This window comes from Pan troglodytes, chromosome 4, assembly GCF_028858775.2.
Source record: "Pan troglodytes isolate AG18354 chromosome 4, NHGRI_mPanTro3-v2.0_pri, whole genome shotgun sequence".
NCBI classification, from domain to species: Eukaryota; Metazoa; Chordata; class Mammalia; order Primates; family Hominidae; genus Pan; species Pan troglodytes.
Window position 1 is genome coordinate 52,101,667 of NC_072402.2, and position 18,898 is coordinate 52,120,564.

General features: G+C 37.0%; 1 protein-coding gene across 9 annotated transcripts in view; it reads right to left on the reverse strand.

Annotated features, from left to right (window-relative positions):
* IPO11 (importin 11) overlaps positions 1-18,898 on the reverse strand; it is a 221,483-nt gene that overhangs the window by 108,022 nt on the left and 94,563 nt on the right. For all 9 annotated transcript variants that reach the window (XM_063811213.1, XM_054684345.2, XM_054684346.2 and 6 more), the window contains exons 17-20: positions 12,725-12,758; positions 12,527-12,567; positions 11,066-11,182; positions 4,851-4,964 (exon numbers count right to left, since the gene is read on the reverse strand). In XM_063811213.1, the coding sequence (XP_063667283.1) occupies positions 4,851-4,964; positions 11,066-11,182; positions 12,527-12,567; positions 12,725-12,758 (306 nt within the window). The remainder of the gene's footprint in view (positions 1-4,850; positions 4,965-11,065; positions 11,183-12,526; positions 12,568-12,724; positions 12,759-18,898) is intronic.

Sequence of the window (18,898 nt, forward strand, 5' to 3'; positions counted from 1 at the left end):
AGGAAATGTGTAGATAACAAGTGAAAACAATAGGTTTAACTGCATAGACAACTAAGTGTACTAAGCAGAAATCTAAGATGATCACTTAGGTTCTTGGACACTACTGTACACACACCATTCCCTAGTTATTCAAACACTAATCTAGGTACTACTGCAAAGAAATAATTTACAGATGTAATTAAAGTCCCACATCAACTGACCTTAGATAGGAAGATTATCCAGGTGGGCCTGACCTACTCACAAGAGCCCTTTAAAAGAGAGTATTTTCTAGCTAGTGGCATAAGGGGAGGTCACACATTAAAACCCTCGGGGGATCTGACATTTGAGAATTTCCCCACTGCTGACTTTGAACATGAAAGGGGCTATGTGTCAAAGAATGTGGCTGGACTTGGGAACAAGAGGGGACCCTAGATGACAGCTAGCAAGTAAACTGGGACCTTAGTCCTACAAATCAATGAACTAAACTCTGCCAACAAGCTGAATGAGTACGGAAACAGATTCTTCCCCAAAGCCTCCAGGGAAGAATTTATTCTGGCAGTCACCTCAATTTTAGTCCATTAAACTCTGATCAGAGAATTCAGACATGGCATGCCCAGGTTTCTGACTTACAGAACTATGAGCTAATAAATGCATATTGTTTTAAGCCACCAAGTTTATGGTACTTTCTTAGTATACTAAGCAAATAAAATTATTAATACAAGGGTGGAGGTTGGAAACACTATGTATAAGAAATAAAATTAATCATGACAATGATATATGCCTTCAACAGTCTTTATACAATCAAGTATACTGGGAGGATAGTGGAATAGGAAGGACACAGGGGTATAAAAGAATTACATTTTCATCTTCTATGCAGGGAAGTCAAGAAGTAATGCCTACAATGCTTAAATCAGTAATAAACAATATGTTAGAGTGAGAAAGACTGAGAAACCTATGATCTGGCTGTAAGAGTTGACAGTGGATTCTTCCACCAAAAAGGAAATGAGGAGGAGGAGCAGGGTACTGATACTTTTCATTTGAAAAATCTTTAAGAACTAACTCCTTTATCTGTCAACATTAAAACTGATCAATATATAAACCTTAAAAAAAATAAAATGTACTGCATTCTCTAATGCTTAGGTAGTTTTACACATGTCAGTTCATATGCCTAAAACACCTTTACCACTCTCATTGCTAAACCACCATCTAAATAACACTTCTTGTGTTATTTAACAACACTATTTAACAACACTATTTAACAACACCAAAATCTGAGTAACACCTCTGTCAGGAGGCCTTCCCTAATGTGCCCCGCCTCACCCTCCATGTGACACAGGGAATTGGCCATGTACCCCCAATAGCAATATGTTCTTAATTGCTAAAAGGGCAATTAACACACTTATTCAGTATTTCCCTAGACAGTCACCTACACAAAGATCCCATTCTATTCATTTCTGTTCTGTAGCCCAGTGCCTATTACCCTGTATTGCACATTGCAGGTTCTCAATAAATGTTTAGCGTATGAATGAATACCTACTTCCTCTAAGTTCAACTATGCAGACTAGAAAGTTTATTTTCACCCAGTGACCACCCTCTTCAAAGACTACCAGAATCTGGATTTCCAGGATTAAAAAAACAAAAACAAAAACATACAGAAACTTACACCAATGTCTGTTATGTGTCAAAAGCCAAAAGATAGCAGTATTTTGCAAGAAAGGAAATTTACCAGTAAATTTTTTTTATTATTTTTGAGACAGGGTCTCACTCTGTCACCCAGGCTAGAGTGCAGGGGTGTGATCTTGGCTCACTGCAACCTCTGCCTCCCGGGTTCAAGCAATTCTCACACCTCACCCTCCCAAATAGCTGGGACTACAAGTGTGCGCCACCACACCCAATTAATTTTGGGGCTTTTTTTTTTTTGAGACAGAGTCTCGCTATGTCACCCAGGCTGGAGTACAGTGGCGCAATCTCAGCTCACTGCAGCCTCCACCTCTCAGGTTCAAGCGATTCTCCTGCCTCAGCCTCCTGAGTAGCTGGTACTACAGGCATGTGCCACCTCACCTGGCTAAGTTTTGTATTTTTAGTAGAGATGGGGTTTCACCATGTTGGCCAGGATGGTCTCAATCTCCTGACCTCGTGATTCACCCGCCTCGGCCTCCCAAAGTGCTAGGATTACAGGCGTGAGTCACTGCGCCTGGCCAAATTTTTTTTTTTTTTTTTTTTTTTTTTTTTTAGTAGGCACGGGGTTTCACCATGTTGGCCAGGCTGGTCTCCAACTCCTGACCTCAACTGATCATCCACTTCAGCCTCCTAAAATGCCGGGATTACAGGCGTGAGCCACAGTGCCTGGCCAACCAATAAACTTTAGTATAATCTTCCCAAACGGCTGAAAAATATATTTTAAGCTACAGTCTCAATTTTGGTATTATGTTATATGCTTTCTCCAAGAAAGGTAGAATACTACTTGGTTGAACCTTGCACTCTTGGCCGGTACAAATACACAGGGTACTTAAATGTCATGATTAAAGAAAAAAGGCCTAACATTCCACTAGAGTTACTCTGACCTCCTGAGACTACTTGAAGTAACACTGCCTGAGGAGACATAAAAGTTGGTGTTTAGTTACATGTCTCTCACAAAACTCCCAAGTTGAGCTTAAAAATACATCTTGGAGGCTGGGAGCAGTGGCTCACGCCTGTAATCCCAGCACTTTGGGAGGCCAAGGCAAGCAAATCACCTGAGGTCAGCAGTTCAAGACCAGCCTGACCAACATGGAGAAACCCCATCTCTACTAAAAATACAAAAATTAGCCAGGCATGGTGGAGCATGCCTGTAATCCCAGCTACTCTGGAGGATGAGGCAGGAGAATTGCTTGAACCTGGGAGGTGGAGGTTGCGGTGAGCCAAGATTGCACCATTGCACGCCAGCCTGGGCAACAAGAGCGAAACTCCGTCTCAAAAAACAAAAACAAAAAACATTTGGCAGAGATGCCGTTATAATACAAAATATCTCGGGTCGTTCATTGTTCTATTACTTATAAATGCATTCACAAGATAGTAACCTTCTCTTAGTCTTTATCCTCTTCTATAAAACGGACATAATCTTTATAAGGTAATCATAAACATTAAAAGGTAGACAGGAAGAGATTCTGGGCCACTTATTTTTTTTTTCTTTTTTTGAGACGGAGTCTTGCTCTGTCGCCCAGGCTAGAGTGCAGTGGCGCGATCTCGGCTTACTGCAAGTTCCGCCTCCTGGGTTCATGCCATTCTCCTGCCTCAGCCTCCTGAGCAGCTGGGACTACAGGCACCCGCCACCACGCCCGGCTAATTTTTTGTATTTTTAGTAGAGACAGGGTTTCAACGTGTTAGCCAGGATGGTCTTGATCTCCTGACCTTGTGATCCGCCCACCTCGGCCTCCCAAAGTGCTGGGATTACAGGCTTGAGCCACCGCGCCCGGCCTCACTTTTTTTTTTTTTAAGTGCTTTAGTGATGGAGCTGTGGAGTTTTTGTTTAATGATATAGCTTCAGTTTTACAAGATAAAAAGAGTTACAGAGATGGATGGTAGTGACAGTTGAACATTATGAATGTATTTAATATATTCATACACTACACTGTACACTTAAAATTGGTTAAAACAGTAAATTTTGTTATGTGTATTTTACCACAGTAAAAAAAAGAAAGCAGGGAAATGTACATTAAAAATATTTTGCATTACTATTTATCTGAAACTGCCTTAAACAGGAATCTGTAACTAAAAGTCATCCATAACCATTTACGGAGAGGCTGGGCATGGTGGCTCATGCCTGTAATCCTAACACTTTGGGAGCCTGAGGTGGGCGGATCACTTGAGGTCAGGAGTTTGAGACCAGCCTGGCCAACATGGTGAAACACCGTCTCTACTAAAAATACAAAAATTAGCCAGGCACAGTGGCGTGTGCCTGTAATCCCAGCTACTTGGGAGGCTGAAACAGGAGACTTGCTTGAACCCAGGAGACGGAGGTTGCAGTGAGCCAAGATCGCGCCACTGTGCTCCAGCCTGTGCGACAGAGCGAGACTCCGTCTCAAAAAGGAAAAAAAGAAAGAAAGCATTTATGGAAAGAATGAGCTCATGTTCAAAAAAGTATCAAAGCTTCTGAGAAAAGTTTCTGGTTTTTTCTAAACTAATTTTAGAAAGCTTTAGAGCAGTACTTCTGAATTTAGGGATACTTCTGATTTATTCCCCACTGGAAAATTTCTCAAACTTGTGGGTGAAGTCAGTAAAATCACTTGAGCATCTCCACACATATATTCTAACTCACAGCCTTGAGCTCTTCCCTAACCATACTCTCACCAGACTACGATTCACTGTAACAGTTCAAATAAGAACTATAGTCCAGCTCTAAGTTTCAGGTTCCTCTCTACCTGCTACCACATCCCAACACCTCAAACGTCAAAATGTCTGAAATCCAATTCACTTGTCTCCCCTCAAAAGCAACTCACCTGGTTTCCTGCCTTACCAAGTTATAATAGGGAATTTTTTTATTTTAAATCAAGGAAAAAGAGTGAAAACATAAAGTATGTTTAAGCAGAAAAGCCCCGACCACCAAGGAAACTGCATGCATGGTGCCATGGACTGCATGAACCATGAGTCTATCATCACTGGAGACAACATTTAAAAGTGAATAATATTTTTCATATCCTCAAAAAAATGTCCAAAATAAGCATGCAAAAGTTGTTTTTAAATCGGTTTAGATCACACATGGAAAAAAAATAAAAGATATGTGAAGTTTTTCACTACCATTAACATAAATCACATAAAAACAATTTTTAAATGGTTAAAAGAATTTTTTAAAAACCACTAAACTAAAAAAACTCTGTGGAGAAGTGACTTACCTGAACAAGATGAATAAGTGTTGTCAAAATAGCACATCTCAACATATTGTGTTCTTCACTCTGCTTCCAAAGGAGGGGCAAATATTGTACCAAACATCCCACATATGGTCGTATCTATTACAATATAAGTAGAGGAAACAACAAAATTTTATTAGTAAAGAAGGCAATTTACTTTGAAAAACAATGAGAGCACTATTAAGTCCCAGACAGCACATATTTAATATTTATTAGATGTAATGTATTAAGCTTATACCCTTAAGAAATAAAATTAGACATTACATAAAAGCCCAGGGCTCTATAGTAAATATTTTTAAATAATTTTAAACAAATATCAAGTGTACTGAATGAAATAAAATTTATGAATATAAAAAAACATTCTTTAGAGGTTAACAGAAAATGCTGTTATAAGCTGCTTCTTTTTTAACAAAACAGCTTACCAAATTGGAAATTATACTATTATTTTTTAAAAAGTCAGCATCCACTCATTCATTCTACAAATATCTTCCAAGTTTCAGGCCCTGAACACAAGGCACTGGACAGAAAAGGATACACAGCCAGCCAGACAAACCCTTACAATGAAAAAGGGGAAGTGCAATGATGAAGGTGTATACAAGGTATGGTGGAAACACAAGAGAAAAAAAACATTTTCAAAGGATAAAATTGCTAAGCTCACTATGGATTAAGTTAATCAGATTTTACATTTTACCCTGAAGCACAGCTCAGTCTGACAGTAGTTTCTTGAAAAATAAAATGGATCTACAATGATGCTGGACAGCATTTCAGCTCCAGTATTTGAGATTGCTATAAGCTGAGTATTACAGTATTTGAAATTGCTCTAAGAGTATCCTTGGGGATGAAATAACACTAGACCTTCATAGCTTCACTACTATCTACTTGAATATCTGGATTAAAATTTAAAACGTTCCTAGAAAGGGTGAGTTTCTTCATTCTGCTAGTAAAATACTCTAAAAGGGTAGCCAAACAACTACAGAATTTGTTCCCCTCTCCTGTGGTGAAGTGTTAGTGGGGAATGCAGAAAAATAAGAAGTTAAATATTTGCACAAATATCTCAGTAAGATATAAGTGAATAAATATTAAGATACGTATTACCTTATTTTAACATATTTATCATGTAATACCTTATTTTCAAAATTTGATTATAATATTATTTCTGGAACATGTACTCAATATTGCTAAGTGTTCTATCTCAAAGATCACTCCAGTTAGCTCATAAAAGCAGGCCAATTAATAAGTAAAAACAAATTACAAAGTATCTAACTCATTCATACTCAACTAAAAATAAGCATATGACAACACAATCTACTGGTAAGGAAAATGAGGTAGTTTTGGTTTTAAAGAGGGAGGATACTTTCCTAGAAATTGCAGAAAAGAAATATACACTATAAATTACAAATGGGGTAATAAAACCAAAGTACCCAGTTACATTTAAAAGCCATAAAATATTTATATTCCAATCTTGGCTGTCATTAGAATATACAATGTTCTAAATTAAAATTAATGCTATAAAAATAGTATTTCAAAAATCAATCATAGAGGCCGGGCGCAGTGGTTCACGCCTGTAATCCCAGCACTTTGCGAGGCCAAGGACGGCAGATTGCATGAGGTCAGGAGTTCAAAACCAGCCTGGCCAACATGGTGAAACCCCGTCTCTACTAAAAATACAAAAATTAGCCAGGCATGGTGGCGCGCACCCGTAATCCCAGCTACTCCTGCTGAGGCAGGAGAATCACTTGAATCTGGGAGGTGTAGGCTGCAGTAAGCCAAGAGAGCCCCATTGCACTCTAGCTTGGGTGACAAAGCAAGACTCCATCTCAAAAAACAAAAACAAAAAAATCAATCACCGACTGCTGTGAAAGATATAAAAGGAAGGAGAAAAAGACTGGGCATTAAAAATAACAGAGCAGGGACATGAGAGCCAAACATATTCCAGTGGGGTGGGAGGCTAGCTATATGGGGCAACTAAGGAAATCTGAATACTGACTTGATATTAGATAACAGTATTGCATCAGTGTTAAGTTTCCTGAGTCTAATCACGGTTATGATAATGTAGGAAATGGAGCATACATCTCTTAAGAAGGAGAGGTCTAATATTCTGGAGAGTATCATGATGTCTGCAACTAAAACTCAAATAGTTTTACAACAACAATCTGTATATGTGGATAGATAAAAAGAAAGCAAATGTGGTAAAATATTAGTAAGTGATGAAACTTACTAATGAAGTGAAGGATATATAAGTGTTCATCTATTTTATAACTTTTTGGAGGTTTGAGATTTTTCAATGAAAAGAGGTGAAAGAAAAAATACTGTCCATATAAAATTCTGAATAAGATTATAATACAAAGGTTTTAAGGGAAGGACAATTTCAATTATTTGCATAACATTTTAAAAATCACATAGAACTAAGAAAGTTTCTGCAGTCATTAGGGAAATGCAAGTCAAAAACCACAATGAGATATCACCTCATGCCTGTCAGGGTGGCTATTATAAAACAAAAATAAAAGATAAGACAAGTGTTGGCAATGGTGTGGAGAAACTGGTATCTTTGTACACTGTTGCTAGGAATGTAAAATGTTACAGCCACTATGGAAAGTAGCATTGAGCTTCCAAAAAAAATGAAAACCAGAACTATCGTTATCATCCAGCAATCCCATTTCTGGGCATCTATTCAAAAGAACTGAAATCAGGATCCCAAAGAAATTATTAGCACTACCATGTTTATTGTAGCACTATTCACAATAGCCAACATGTGGAAGCAGCCTAAATATCCATCAACAGATGAATGGATAAAGAACATGTGGTATTACACACACAATTGCATATATACACCAATTCTACTTATATGAGGTATCTAAAATAGTCTAATTCATAGAATCAAAGAGTGGAACAGTGGTTGCCAGGGACTAAGGGGAAGGGGAAATAAGTTACTAATCAACAGGCATAAAGTTTCAGGTAAACAAGATGAATAAGCTTTAGGGTTCTGCTATAGAATGTTGTACCAAAAGTCAACAATAATGTATTCTACTCTTATAATTTTGTTAAGAGGATGGATCTCATGTTAAGTGTTCTTATCAAAGAATTTGAGGTGTGGGGGAAGCACTTTGAGTATTATAGCCTTATGAGTTAACTCATATATAGGGAAAGCTCCACTTAAATTCATATCACTGAAAACATGAAAATCAAATAGGTGACAATCTAACAAATGTTTTAATGAGGGCTCTATCATTGGGGTTAAAAAAATTAGTCTAAGTCTCTAAGGACACCTCATCTTTTAGATAAAATTTTCAACAGAGTATTTTATATTTCACAGAGTCCCTTTAATTTTGTTCTTTCACTTCAGAAATGCACAGGCCCAAAGACCACCTGATACCACCCCTGATGATTACATATTTATTTTGACTATATATTTATAAGTTCTCTGCACTAGAAAAGTTAACTGTAGGTTTTCAACTACTTTATCAAAAAGTAAAGACAATATTCAAATAATTGTACAGTATGGTACAAAGATGGTGACTTTACTGAAACTTCAACATTAAACTGTATGTGTCAGAAAGCACTATTGTATCCAGCTTTATCCATGTCCCTGCAAAGGACATGAACTCATCCTTCTTTATGGCTGCATAGTATTCCACAGTGTATATGTGCCACATTTTCTTAATCCAGTCTATCATTACCATCATTCTCAGCAAACTATCACAAGGACAGAAAACCAAACACCGCATGTTCTCACTCATAGGTGGGAGTTGAACAATGAGAACACATGGACACAGGGCGGGGAACATCTCACACCGGGGCCTGTTGGGGGCGAGTGGTGCGGGGCTGGGGGAGGGATAGCATTAGGAGAAATACCTAATGTAACTGTCAACATGATGGGTGCAGCAAAACAACATGGCACATGTATACCTACGTAACAAACCTGCACTTTGTGAAAGAAAGAAAGAGAGGGAGAGAGGGAGGGAGGGAGGGAGGGAGAAAGGGAGGAAGGGAGGAAGGGAGGAAGAAAGAAGAAGAAAGAAGAAAGAAAGGAAGAAGGAAGACGAAGGAAGAAAGAAGAAGAAGAAAGCACTATTGTACGATGGCTCAAAATGTTTGCTGCCTAATATCAAAAAGATAATTCTGGCCAGCTGCGGTGGTTCTCATCTGTAATCCCAGCACTTTGGAAGGCCAAGGCGGGTGGATCCCTTGAGCCCAGGAGTTTGAGACCAGCCCAGCCAAAATGGCGAAACCACATCTCTACTAAAAATACAAAAAAAAAAAAAAAAATTAGCCAGGCATGGTGGCACACCTGTAATCCAAGCTACTACTCAGGAGGCTGAGGACAAGAATCACTTGAACCCAGGAGATTGGAGAAGAGGGTACAGTCGGCTGAGATGCGCCACTGCACTCCAGCCTGGGTGACAGAGCAAGACTTCATCTCAAAAAAGATAAAATTTGTTAACATTTTTTAAAAGTTTGCTGCCTCATGGACAAACGTCAAATTTGGCATATTAAAGAGAGTTAAGGGATATATGCAACAATGATAAAAATGATAGGGTTGATCAGAGGTTAAGGTAGAAAAAAAAAGAATCAGACAACTGAAAATATTTTTTTAACCATTTCCTATTTAGTTTGAGTTTTCAAAAACAAAAACTATATTGAATAACTATATCTTATTGTTACTTTCTGATGATATAGGCATGTAAGCTGCTTAGGCTATTTGTGCTCCGAAAGATGAGTGTAGACAGAAACACATAAGCATTTTTAAATTTACTAAGCCAAAAAAATAACAAACTTTACAGAAAAAGTTTTAATTCCAAGTTTGGGGAGACAAAGGTAAGAAGACCCATTTCTATTTTTAAAAAAAGTTTTATCTAAGAAATTTCCATCTGCCATATATTTCTAAATAAAATTACAGAAAATAGCCAAATCTTGTTTTTATAATCAACTTTTTAAACCATTTATTGCAACTTTATAGTACCCTGAAGCATTTTGGAGATGTGAAATAATTTTATGCTCATGAAATCCTAAGTTAGGTGAGTTCAGAATTATCTTTACCATTTTATACATGAGGACACAAGGTTAAAGACTTTGCCCAAACTAAATAGCAGAGGCAAGGACTTAAAATGAGTTCTTAAAACAGTTGCAATGAACTCTGTGTGACCAAATTCTCTCAATGTTGTTGGAAAAAACACCATCAAATGAATTAATGTGATTAATGTATTAAGAACACCAAGTACTAAGAATCATACAGATATTACTACTTTTAGACACCAGTACCCAGATCTGTTTCAAATGATTAACAGTGACTCAACCCTACCACGGGAGTCGCATTATGCTTAAAGTACTGGCAGTGCCATTAAAATATGTGAACTTTGAAAAGTTCCTTCAAGTCTCAAATTGTTTGAGACAATAAATTCTAACTCCTCTACCTCAAGTTTTTTGTGAGAACTAAATGAGAAATATATGCAAAGCATGTAGCACATATGTCAGTATGTTGTCATTACTCAATAATTAATAGCTATTCTCATCAACTGCTTTAGAATTAATAAATCTGCTCAAGGTGTCACAATTCACTAACAGCAGATCCAAGGGTAAACTCTAAGTCTGTGAAATCCAAATCAATTATCTTTCCTAATACAATGCAAATCACAGATTTGCTTCAGTGCTTTCCAAACAAGGATATGCAATGGTGAACTAGAATATAGGAAGTCACAACGATACAGTGTGGTTTTCCGGATTAACAATTTTCCACAAAGATTCAGAGTGACAGGGGAAGCTGAATAACTGAACTGTTAAGAGCTTTATACCTCATTTTTAAGTTAAGCCAAATGTAAATATAATGCAGACCAGACTGCAAAAAATACTTAATTTTTCAGGTAAAAATAACAGACTTCCCAGAAGTCTTGCTGATGGACACTTGGGGCTATGCCCTCAAACACACTGAATTTTACTGGATCTTCTAAAATATGTAAAATTCTGCTCTATGAACACCTCTACATTGTTGATCCAATTTTTTTTTAGTATTTTAATTTTCTCATTTTTAGAAAATCGAATATAAATGTCAATTTTGAATAATACATAACTGAAACCATAATCTATAAGTTAGAAGCATTTCAATTAATGTTTTAACTCTTAAACAATGTAGTCAAGGATATTAATGAATTCTACGTCTATTCTACCCACCCCTCATTTATTTTCATGTTTTACAATATAATTACCTGCATGTTGACTCTTTCAATCACACAAGAAAGGACATGCAAAACATGCATCTTTGTGTCACATTCTGTAACTTGCTGTAGTAACTGAAAAAGTAGTGTGAACATGGTTTCCAAATACTGCAGGTAAAAAGAAAGAAAATAAAAAAGGTTTAGAATAGAAATGAAAGACCTCTACATTCATACGAACAAAAGTAAGAAATAAATCATAATGTCAAAGCAGTAAGTCAAATAAACAGCCAAAAGCTTGGCATTACCTAAACAACCTGAAATTGTTCAAGCTGCCGGTACATATTGTTTTACAAAGTGTTTTCTTTCTTCATTGCTGCTGAATGTGTCCATTTCAGAATTTAACTCATCTACAAACTGAATAATGTTTAGAGGAATATTGTCTAAGCTATGTCTGTTTAAATTTTATACTGTTAACTAAACTATTAACAGTGCCTTGTCACTGTTCTTCCATATATGCCTGGTGCCAATCACGAAATGTTTTGTTTTGCAAGACCTACTCATTACGGCAAAAAGACGTTAATTATTGCACTCACATACTAGTTATCTGATGTAACCCTTAATACATATTGCATGGAGATATACATTTTTATAGATATAACTTGTTATTCTAAAAATGGCAGAGTAGTTCTTATTAGGAAATCAAAAACAAATACCCTATGTCTGGCTGTGAACTCTTATATTATGAAAATTACGTTAGAAACTTAACAAATCACACTTACATAAAGCAAGAATTTGTTCTTTCAGATATAGGGCTCATTTTAGCACACACTTCTACAACACATTTCTTTCATCCAAAAATGTCTAGTGACTATTTTATTAAAGCAAGATCACTGCTTTACAAGCTTCCCTATCTATCCCCCTCACCAAAAGAAGTACATTTTATCACGTAACTTTCTTCTCACCCAGTCCTCTTAAGAACAAATATTAACACCCCAATGTTACTGATATGTTTAACAAGTGCTTACCGAGTACCAGTTATGGCAAAACACCATGTTAGGTGCTGGGGGTTGAGTAAAGAGTAAAAAGATGAGTAGAACTTGGTATTCTGCTCATCAAGTAATTTACAGTCTAGTGTGTAGGACAGGATAAAGATATACAAATGCAAATAACACAGAGAAATAACCTAAGGAGCAAAAAAGTAACAGACACACATAAAATGAAGATACTAGATGTTTTTCAATTTTGAAAAAAAAAGTTTGGCAACCAACTTCAACACAGATGACAAAATTGCTAAACAAAAGTAAGCAGAATATAAGTGAACTGTTAGCAATAAAAGTTACCAAAACAGTTTACAAATAAAAATTATGTCCTCCAAAATAATCCAATACAGCATACTTTTAAATTCAACTTTAATAAGTAACACATAGATAATTTCATGTATAAAATAGTATTCAAAGACATAAGCAGAAATTGTTTTTTAAAAAAAAAATACCTGGAAATGTATATTCTTACCGGTAGAAACTGATCTGTTCTAAATTCAAAATCATCAACAGGTGAAGAACAGTTAAGGAATATTGAGAATACATAAGTTTTATCAAAATAAATCTGTATCTAAAACAAGTATACATAAATTAATTTCACAAAATAAATAATAATTAAAAGTGTTAAAGTTCTTTGCAATGAAGTATTTTTAAATTTTCAGAAGGATATTTAACTTCAAAGTTGTAGCTGTTTCAATACGGACCTAAAAGAAAGTATATCATTAGTTTTTAATTATTTTAGAATGACTAAACATCATTAATATCAAACAAAAATTTTATTCCAAATCACTTTCTGTACTCTTATTATTAGAGTCACAGACCATGTAAATATTCAGAAATAAAGGGATACTCTCCTTATCCAAAGCAAGGAATAAAAAGAAAAGGTAAAGTAGCATTTATTCCTATTCTTTTCAGTTTCCCATAATTTACTTAATAAGCCTTTAATCCAGTGGGTCCTTCCAGGAAGGAAAATAATTTGCCGTAAAGTATGTGGAGAGCATGGGATTGAGGAAGAAGGAAGCAGGAAACCAGGGTGGGGTTGGACAAATTGGAGGATGTGTAAGTCAAAGGTGCAAAAGGAGACAAGGAAGGAAGGAGGTGGGGAGGAGAAAGAACACAAGCAAATTTCCACCTGTAACCTCAATTACAGTAAATCTTTGAAATATCCCCAAAATATTTTGAGATTTGCTAAATCCCACAGTTCACAAATACAGAAAGGTTTACATATGCTCCTGACCTCCTAAATCATATTTTCCATGTGTACCAGCATGTTACCTGGGCAAATCATATTACAACATAATCTCATTCTCTTTCAAGGGTTATCGCAGACTTAATCGGCTAAAATTGGCATGGGCTAAGATATTCATAGTTTCCACATAAAGTAACATGAGCTCAAGACATGACTAAATTCTATATTTCAATCTGTGAGATAATATATCTAAAACTTTTATTTCCCAGCTGAGAACCATTACTTTCTTAGATGTTACACTATAGCAACTGTTTTTTTCTTTCCAGTCATTTTTCAAAAAGTAAGCGTTTAAAACATTTTACAGGAGCTTCTGAGGTCTTGAGATGCAATTAGCCACCTTCACCAAATGTTAAATACTCTACTGCCAAATCCGCAGATTCTAAGAGCCTGCAGTGCAGATGTTTTTTCACCTGCTTTTTCCTTTTATTCACTGTCTCTAAAGGCAACCTGAACATTTCCAGATTTTTAACAGATTTAACAAATTTTCTGCCACTTGATCTGCCACAAAATGACCTCATGAAAAGACAGTATGGTCAGGTATTGCATCAAAAATTATTCAACGAGGAACTATCATCGGCACTGTGTTAGCTGCTGTAGAAAAAGCTGAGTAAGCCATGCCCATACAGATCTTACAATCTGGGGAGGAGAGGAATAGATATTAAACTATTAATAGTATCTATTAATAGATTAATAGATACTGATAAAAATGGCTAACTTGAAAACATTAAGCACAGGACAATCCCCTTGAGGACATGGACTACACATAAACATCTTTAAGTTCCCAGGATTTAGTACTGAGTGAATATACAACTACAATATTAACAATTCACAGAGACCAAGACATGAAAGCCCCTCAAAAGAAACAAGAAATCAAGGCTAGGCACGGTGGCTCATGCCTATAATCCCAGCACTTTGGGAGGTGGAGGCAGGCAGATCACTTGAGGCCAGGAGTTTGAGACCAGACTGGCCAACATGGTGAAATCCCATCTCTACTAAAAAAATACAAAAATTAGCTGGGCATAGTGGCGTGCACCTATAATCTCAGCTACTCAGGAGACTGGGGCACCAGGATCGCTTGAACCTGGGAGGCGAGGGTTGCAGTAAGCTGATTGTGCCACTGCACTCCAGCCTGGGCAACAGAGCAAGACTCCAACTCGGAAAAAGGAAAAAGGAAAAAAGGAAAAAGGAAAGGAAAGGAAAAGAAAAGAAATCAAACTGCCAGCACACTAACCCTTAATTCTCTCAACTTTCCTCCACGAAAGGACCATTTATTCTAGAGATGCACTCAACCCCGAGCCATAACATTTATGCAAATAAGTAAATGAAACAAGACACCTGAATAAAACAATGTTTTCCTTCCTAAAAAGTGGAAGTCAGTGTAGTAGTATGTGCAGAGAAAAAGGTGAAATGAATTAAGATGAACTGCCTGCATTCCAGTTTGACTGCAAGAACAGAAAGCCAGATCACAAGGGAAAATAAAAAAACACAGACTTTTAAGGAAAGTTAAAGAGCATTTTAAATGATGACAAATAAACATAAGAAAAACAGTCGGCTCTTCCTGAGCTTTAAAAGAAATAAGAGGTACTTACCACAAAGAAATGGAATGAATTTGGCAGCAACTCAAGCAATGGCGGGACAACATCAAAACTTGAGTTTATAGAATGAAGACTTGTGGAGTGTGCTAGAAGACTGGTAGAAAAGTCTAACACATTTCTACTGTGAGTCTGTCTACCCTACCCCAGCTGAAACCTCAGAAAATTCATGAAAAGATAACAGGCAATTCCAAATTGGGAGAGTAAGTGCCGTCAAGACATAAGAAACATTGGACAGATCCCCCAAAGCATGAGAGAAACAGGGAAATGAATGAGAAGAAAATGCAGGTCAACAGTACTTCCAAATACTGCTACAAAGGTAAGCAGAGCCAGAAACTTCTGTGCAGATGTCACAACGAATGCGTCTTATCAAGACACTTAGGTGGATTTGGACTAGCCTAATGCCTGACCACTTTTACATCTTGCCCATAGCAGTGAAGGCAGTCCACAGACCAAAACAGTAAGCATGGTGTTGGGGCCAGAAAGAAATGGCAGTATCTCAGGGACTTAAGACCACCAGGAAAATGTAAATAAGGCAGACACAAAATAATAATATGCTAAGGAGAAATAAAATTGTGATTTCATAATTCAATTATTTAAAAAGCCATCCTCATTCTTGGGTTCTTTCCTATCCCTATTCCTAATTCTTTCAATAAGCATTTTCTAAGACTTGACTCCATGCCAGGCATAAGAAATACTAACATAAATGATATTATCTTATACATTAGTACACTGAATTATACAATCTGGTATCATCCTTCTGAAATGTTATATGAATAAGTTTCCTAAAAGGATAGAAAGCATCTTTGATTTATTCATCTCCTCCTGAATCAAGGACCAGAGATAAAATAAAAATAAATAAATAAATTCATCTCCTTTCAAGAAAAAAATTCTCAAGGTCATTTTCATGTATAATTAATAGACATATCAATTATAAACTCAAAACTGACTGTAGGAAACTTAGTAGACTAAGGTTTCCTTTCTTCTTGGTTTTAGATAGGTCTAATATTTTGATGTCTCAAACAGATTATTTTATATTTCCTTCAGAATTTATATTTGATGAGTATAATTGAATTCAGAATTCATTCTGGGATCTTTCAAAACACAGACTAGTTGAGAGATCAAGATCTGTAGCAGTGTTTTTGAGATACAAAGGATAGGTAAATAGAAAAAAAAATTAGAAAGTGTACAAAAGAAAAATTGACAAAACTGAAAGACCCATAAAACGCACAAGAATGGAAAGACAGAAGAGTTTCAAAGCACCTGTAATACCTCTGCCCAGATCCCAGCTGTACTTCCCACAGTAAATATAGGCTATGCTATAGTCTTCTCCATACCACTGAAAGTACTTCATTAAACTCCACCTAGTAACTTTCCATTTTAGAAAATTCAATACAATTATGCATCACATAATAATGTATTAGTCAACAACAGATCACATTTACAAACGTAGTCTCATTATAACTGAGTTGAAAATTCCCATCACATAGTGATGTCATGGCTGTCAAAACACATCACATTACCTATGCATTTGCAGTGATGCTGGTGTAAAGAAATCTACTGCACAGCCAGTAGTATAAAAGTACAGCACAGACATGGCCTGGTGCAGTTGCTCACACCTATAATCCCAGTACTTTGGGAGGCCACGAAGGGAGAATTGCTTGAGGCTCAAAGTTTGAGAGCAGCCTGGGCAACATAGAGAGATCCCACTCTACAAAAAAATCAAAGAATTAGGAAAGCCTGGTAACATGCATTTGTAGTCCCAGGTAATTGGGAAGTTGAGGTGGGAGGATCACTTGAGCCCAGGAATTCAAGGCTGCAGTAAGCTATGATCACGCCACTGTACTCCAGCCTGGGTGACACAGCAAGACCCTGTCTCTTTATAAAACAAAAGTATAGTACATACAATTATGTTCAGTAGTATATAATACTTAATAATGAAAATAAGCAACTACGTTACTGGCTTATGTATATGCTACACTATACTTCCTTATTGTTACTTTAGAATATACTCCTCTACCAATTAAAAAAAAAAGTTAACTGTAAAACTGCCTCACGCAGGTCCTTCAGTAGGTATGACAGGAGAAGGCATTTTTTGTTGTTGTTTCTTTTTTTGAAAGAATCTCACTCTGTCACCCAGGCTGGAACTGCAGTGGCATAATCATGGCTCACAGCAGCCTTGACCTCTTAGGCTCAGGCAATCCCACCTCAGCCTCCCGAGTAGCTGGGACTATAGGCACATGCCACCATGTCTGGCTAATTTTTGTATTTTTTCTGGAGACAGGGTTTCACCATGTTGCCCAAACTGGTCTTGAATTCCTGGGCTCAAGCAATTTGCCCGCCTTGGCCTTCCAAAGTGCTTGGATTATAGGCGTGAGCTACCACACCCAGCTCAGAAGAAGGCATTGTTATCATAGGAGATGACAGCTGCATGTGTGTTAACGCCCCAGAAGACCTTCTAGTGGGACAAGATGTGGAGGTGGAAGACAATGATATTGATGATCCTAACCCTGCGTAGGCCTAGGCTAATGTGTTTGTGTCTCTGATTTAGATTTTAAGAAAAATTACTAGAAGTGGAAAAAACTGTAAAATAAAAAAAGCTTACAGAATAAGGATATAAGAAAATATTTTTGCACAAATATACAATGTATGTGTATTTTAAGCTAAGTGCTATTACAAAGGAGTCAAGAACTTTAAAAATTTTTTAAAGTAAAGAAGTTACAGGAGGCAGAGCTTGCAGTGAGCCGAGATTGCGCCTCTGCACTCCAGCCTGGGCGACAGAGCGAGACTCCGTCTCAAAAAAAAAAAAAAAAAAAAAAGTTAGAGTAAGATGTGGTTAATTTATTGTTGAAGAAAGAATATTTCCCAATATATTTAGTGTAGCCTAAGTGTACAATGATTATGAAGTCTACAGTGGTATACAGTGATTTTCTAGGCTTTCACATTCACTAATCACTCATTGACTGCCTCACCCAGAGCAACATCCAAGCCTGCAAGCGCTATTCAAGTTAAGCGCCCCATAGAGGTGTAACGTTTTTTATCTTTTATATTATATTCTTACTGTACCTTTTCTGTTTAGACACACAAATACTTACCATCATGTTACAACTGCCTAAAGTATTTAGTACAGTAACATGCTACACTGGTTTGTACCCACAGCCTAGATAGCCTCTACTATCTCGGATTGTGTAAAAGCACACTCTATGATGTCCCCACAATGAGGAAATCGCCTAAGGACGCATTTCTCAGAATATACCCGTCATGAAACAGCACATGACTATATGTCTATGCTGGTTGGTGGTCAACGCGCCCATGAAGACGGCCATTTCTTTGCTTCACAAGCAACCACACCACACCCTCAAACTACACGCTTTCTGATTATACCACAGTTTATATCTTACATAGGCTTTCACAAAAGTGAAAGATTATACTAATGCTGAATTTCTAGTAATTTACTGCTTGTTTTACTGAAGGTTAAATAATCTAAGTAAAACTTTCTAAAAATTTCTTTTTTCTTTTAAGATGAAATCTTGCTCTGTTGCTCAGGCTGGAGTATGGTGGTTTGATCTCGGCTCACTGCAACCTCCACCTGCCAGATTCAAGCAATTCTCCTGCCTCAACCTCCTGAGTAGCTGGGACTACAGGTGCCCGCCACCATGCCCAGCTAATTTTTGTATCTTTAGTGGAGATGGGGTTTCCCCATGTTGGCCAGGCTCAGGTGATCCACCCACTTTGGCCTCTCAAAGTGCTGGGATTACAGGCGTGAGCCACCGTGCCCAGCCAAGACGTCCTAAAAACTTCCTTTGAATTTCTGAAACTTAAAGATATAATTAGTTCAGAAACCCTACAGCCTAAAGAAGCCCAGTTTATAAACAAAGATTCTGGTTAAAGAATCATCTGTAGTCCTGGGAAAAGAAGGTTCCTCTAACCTAAAGTTTAGTAATTCTAGTTTACAGTGTAGAAATAATGTTCTAAAACCTAGAAGTTGTCATAAGCACTCTAT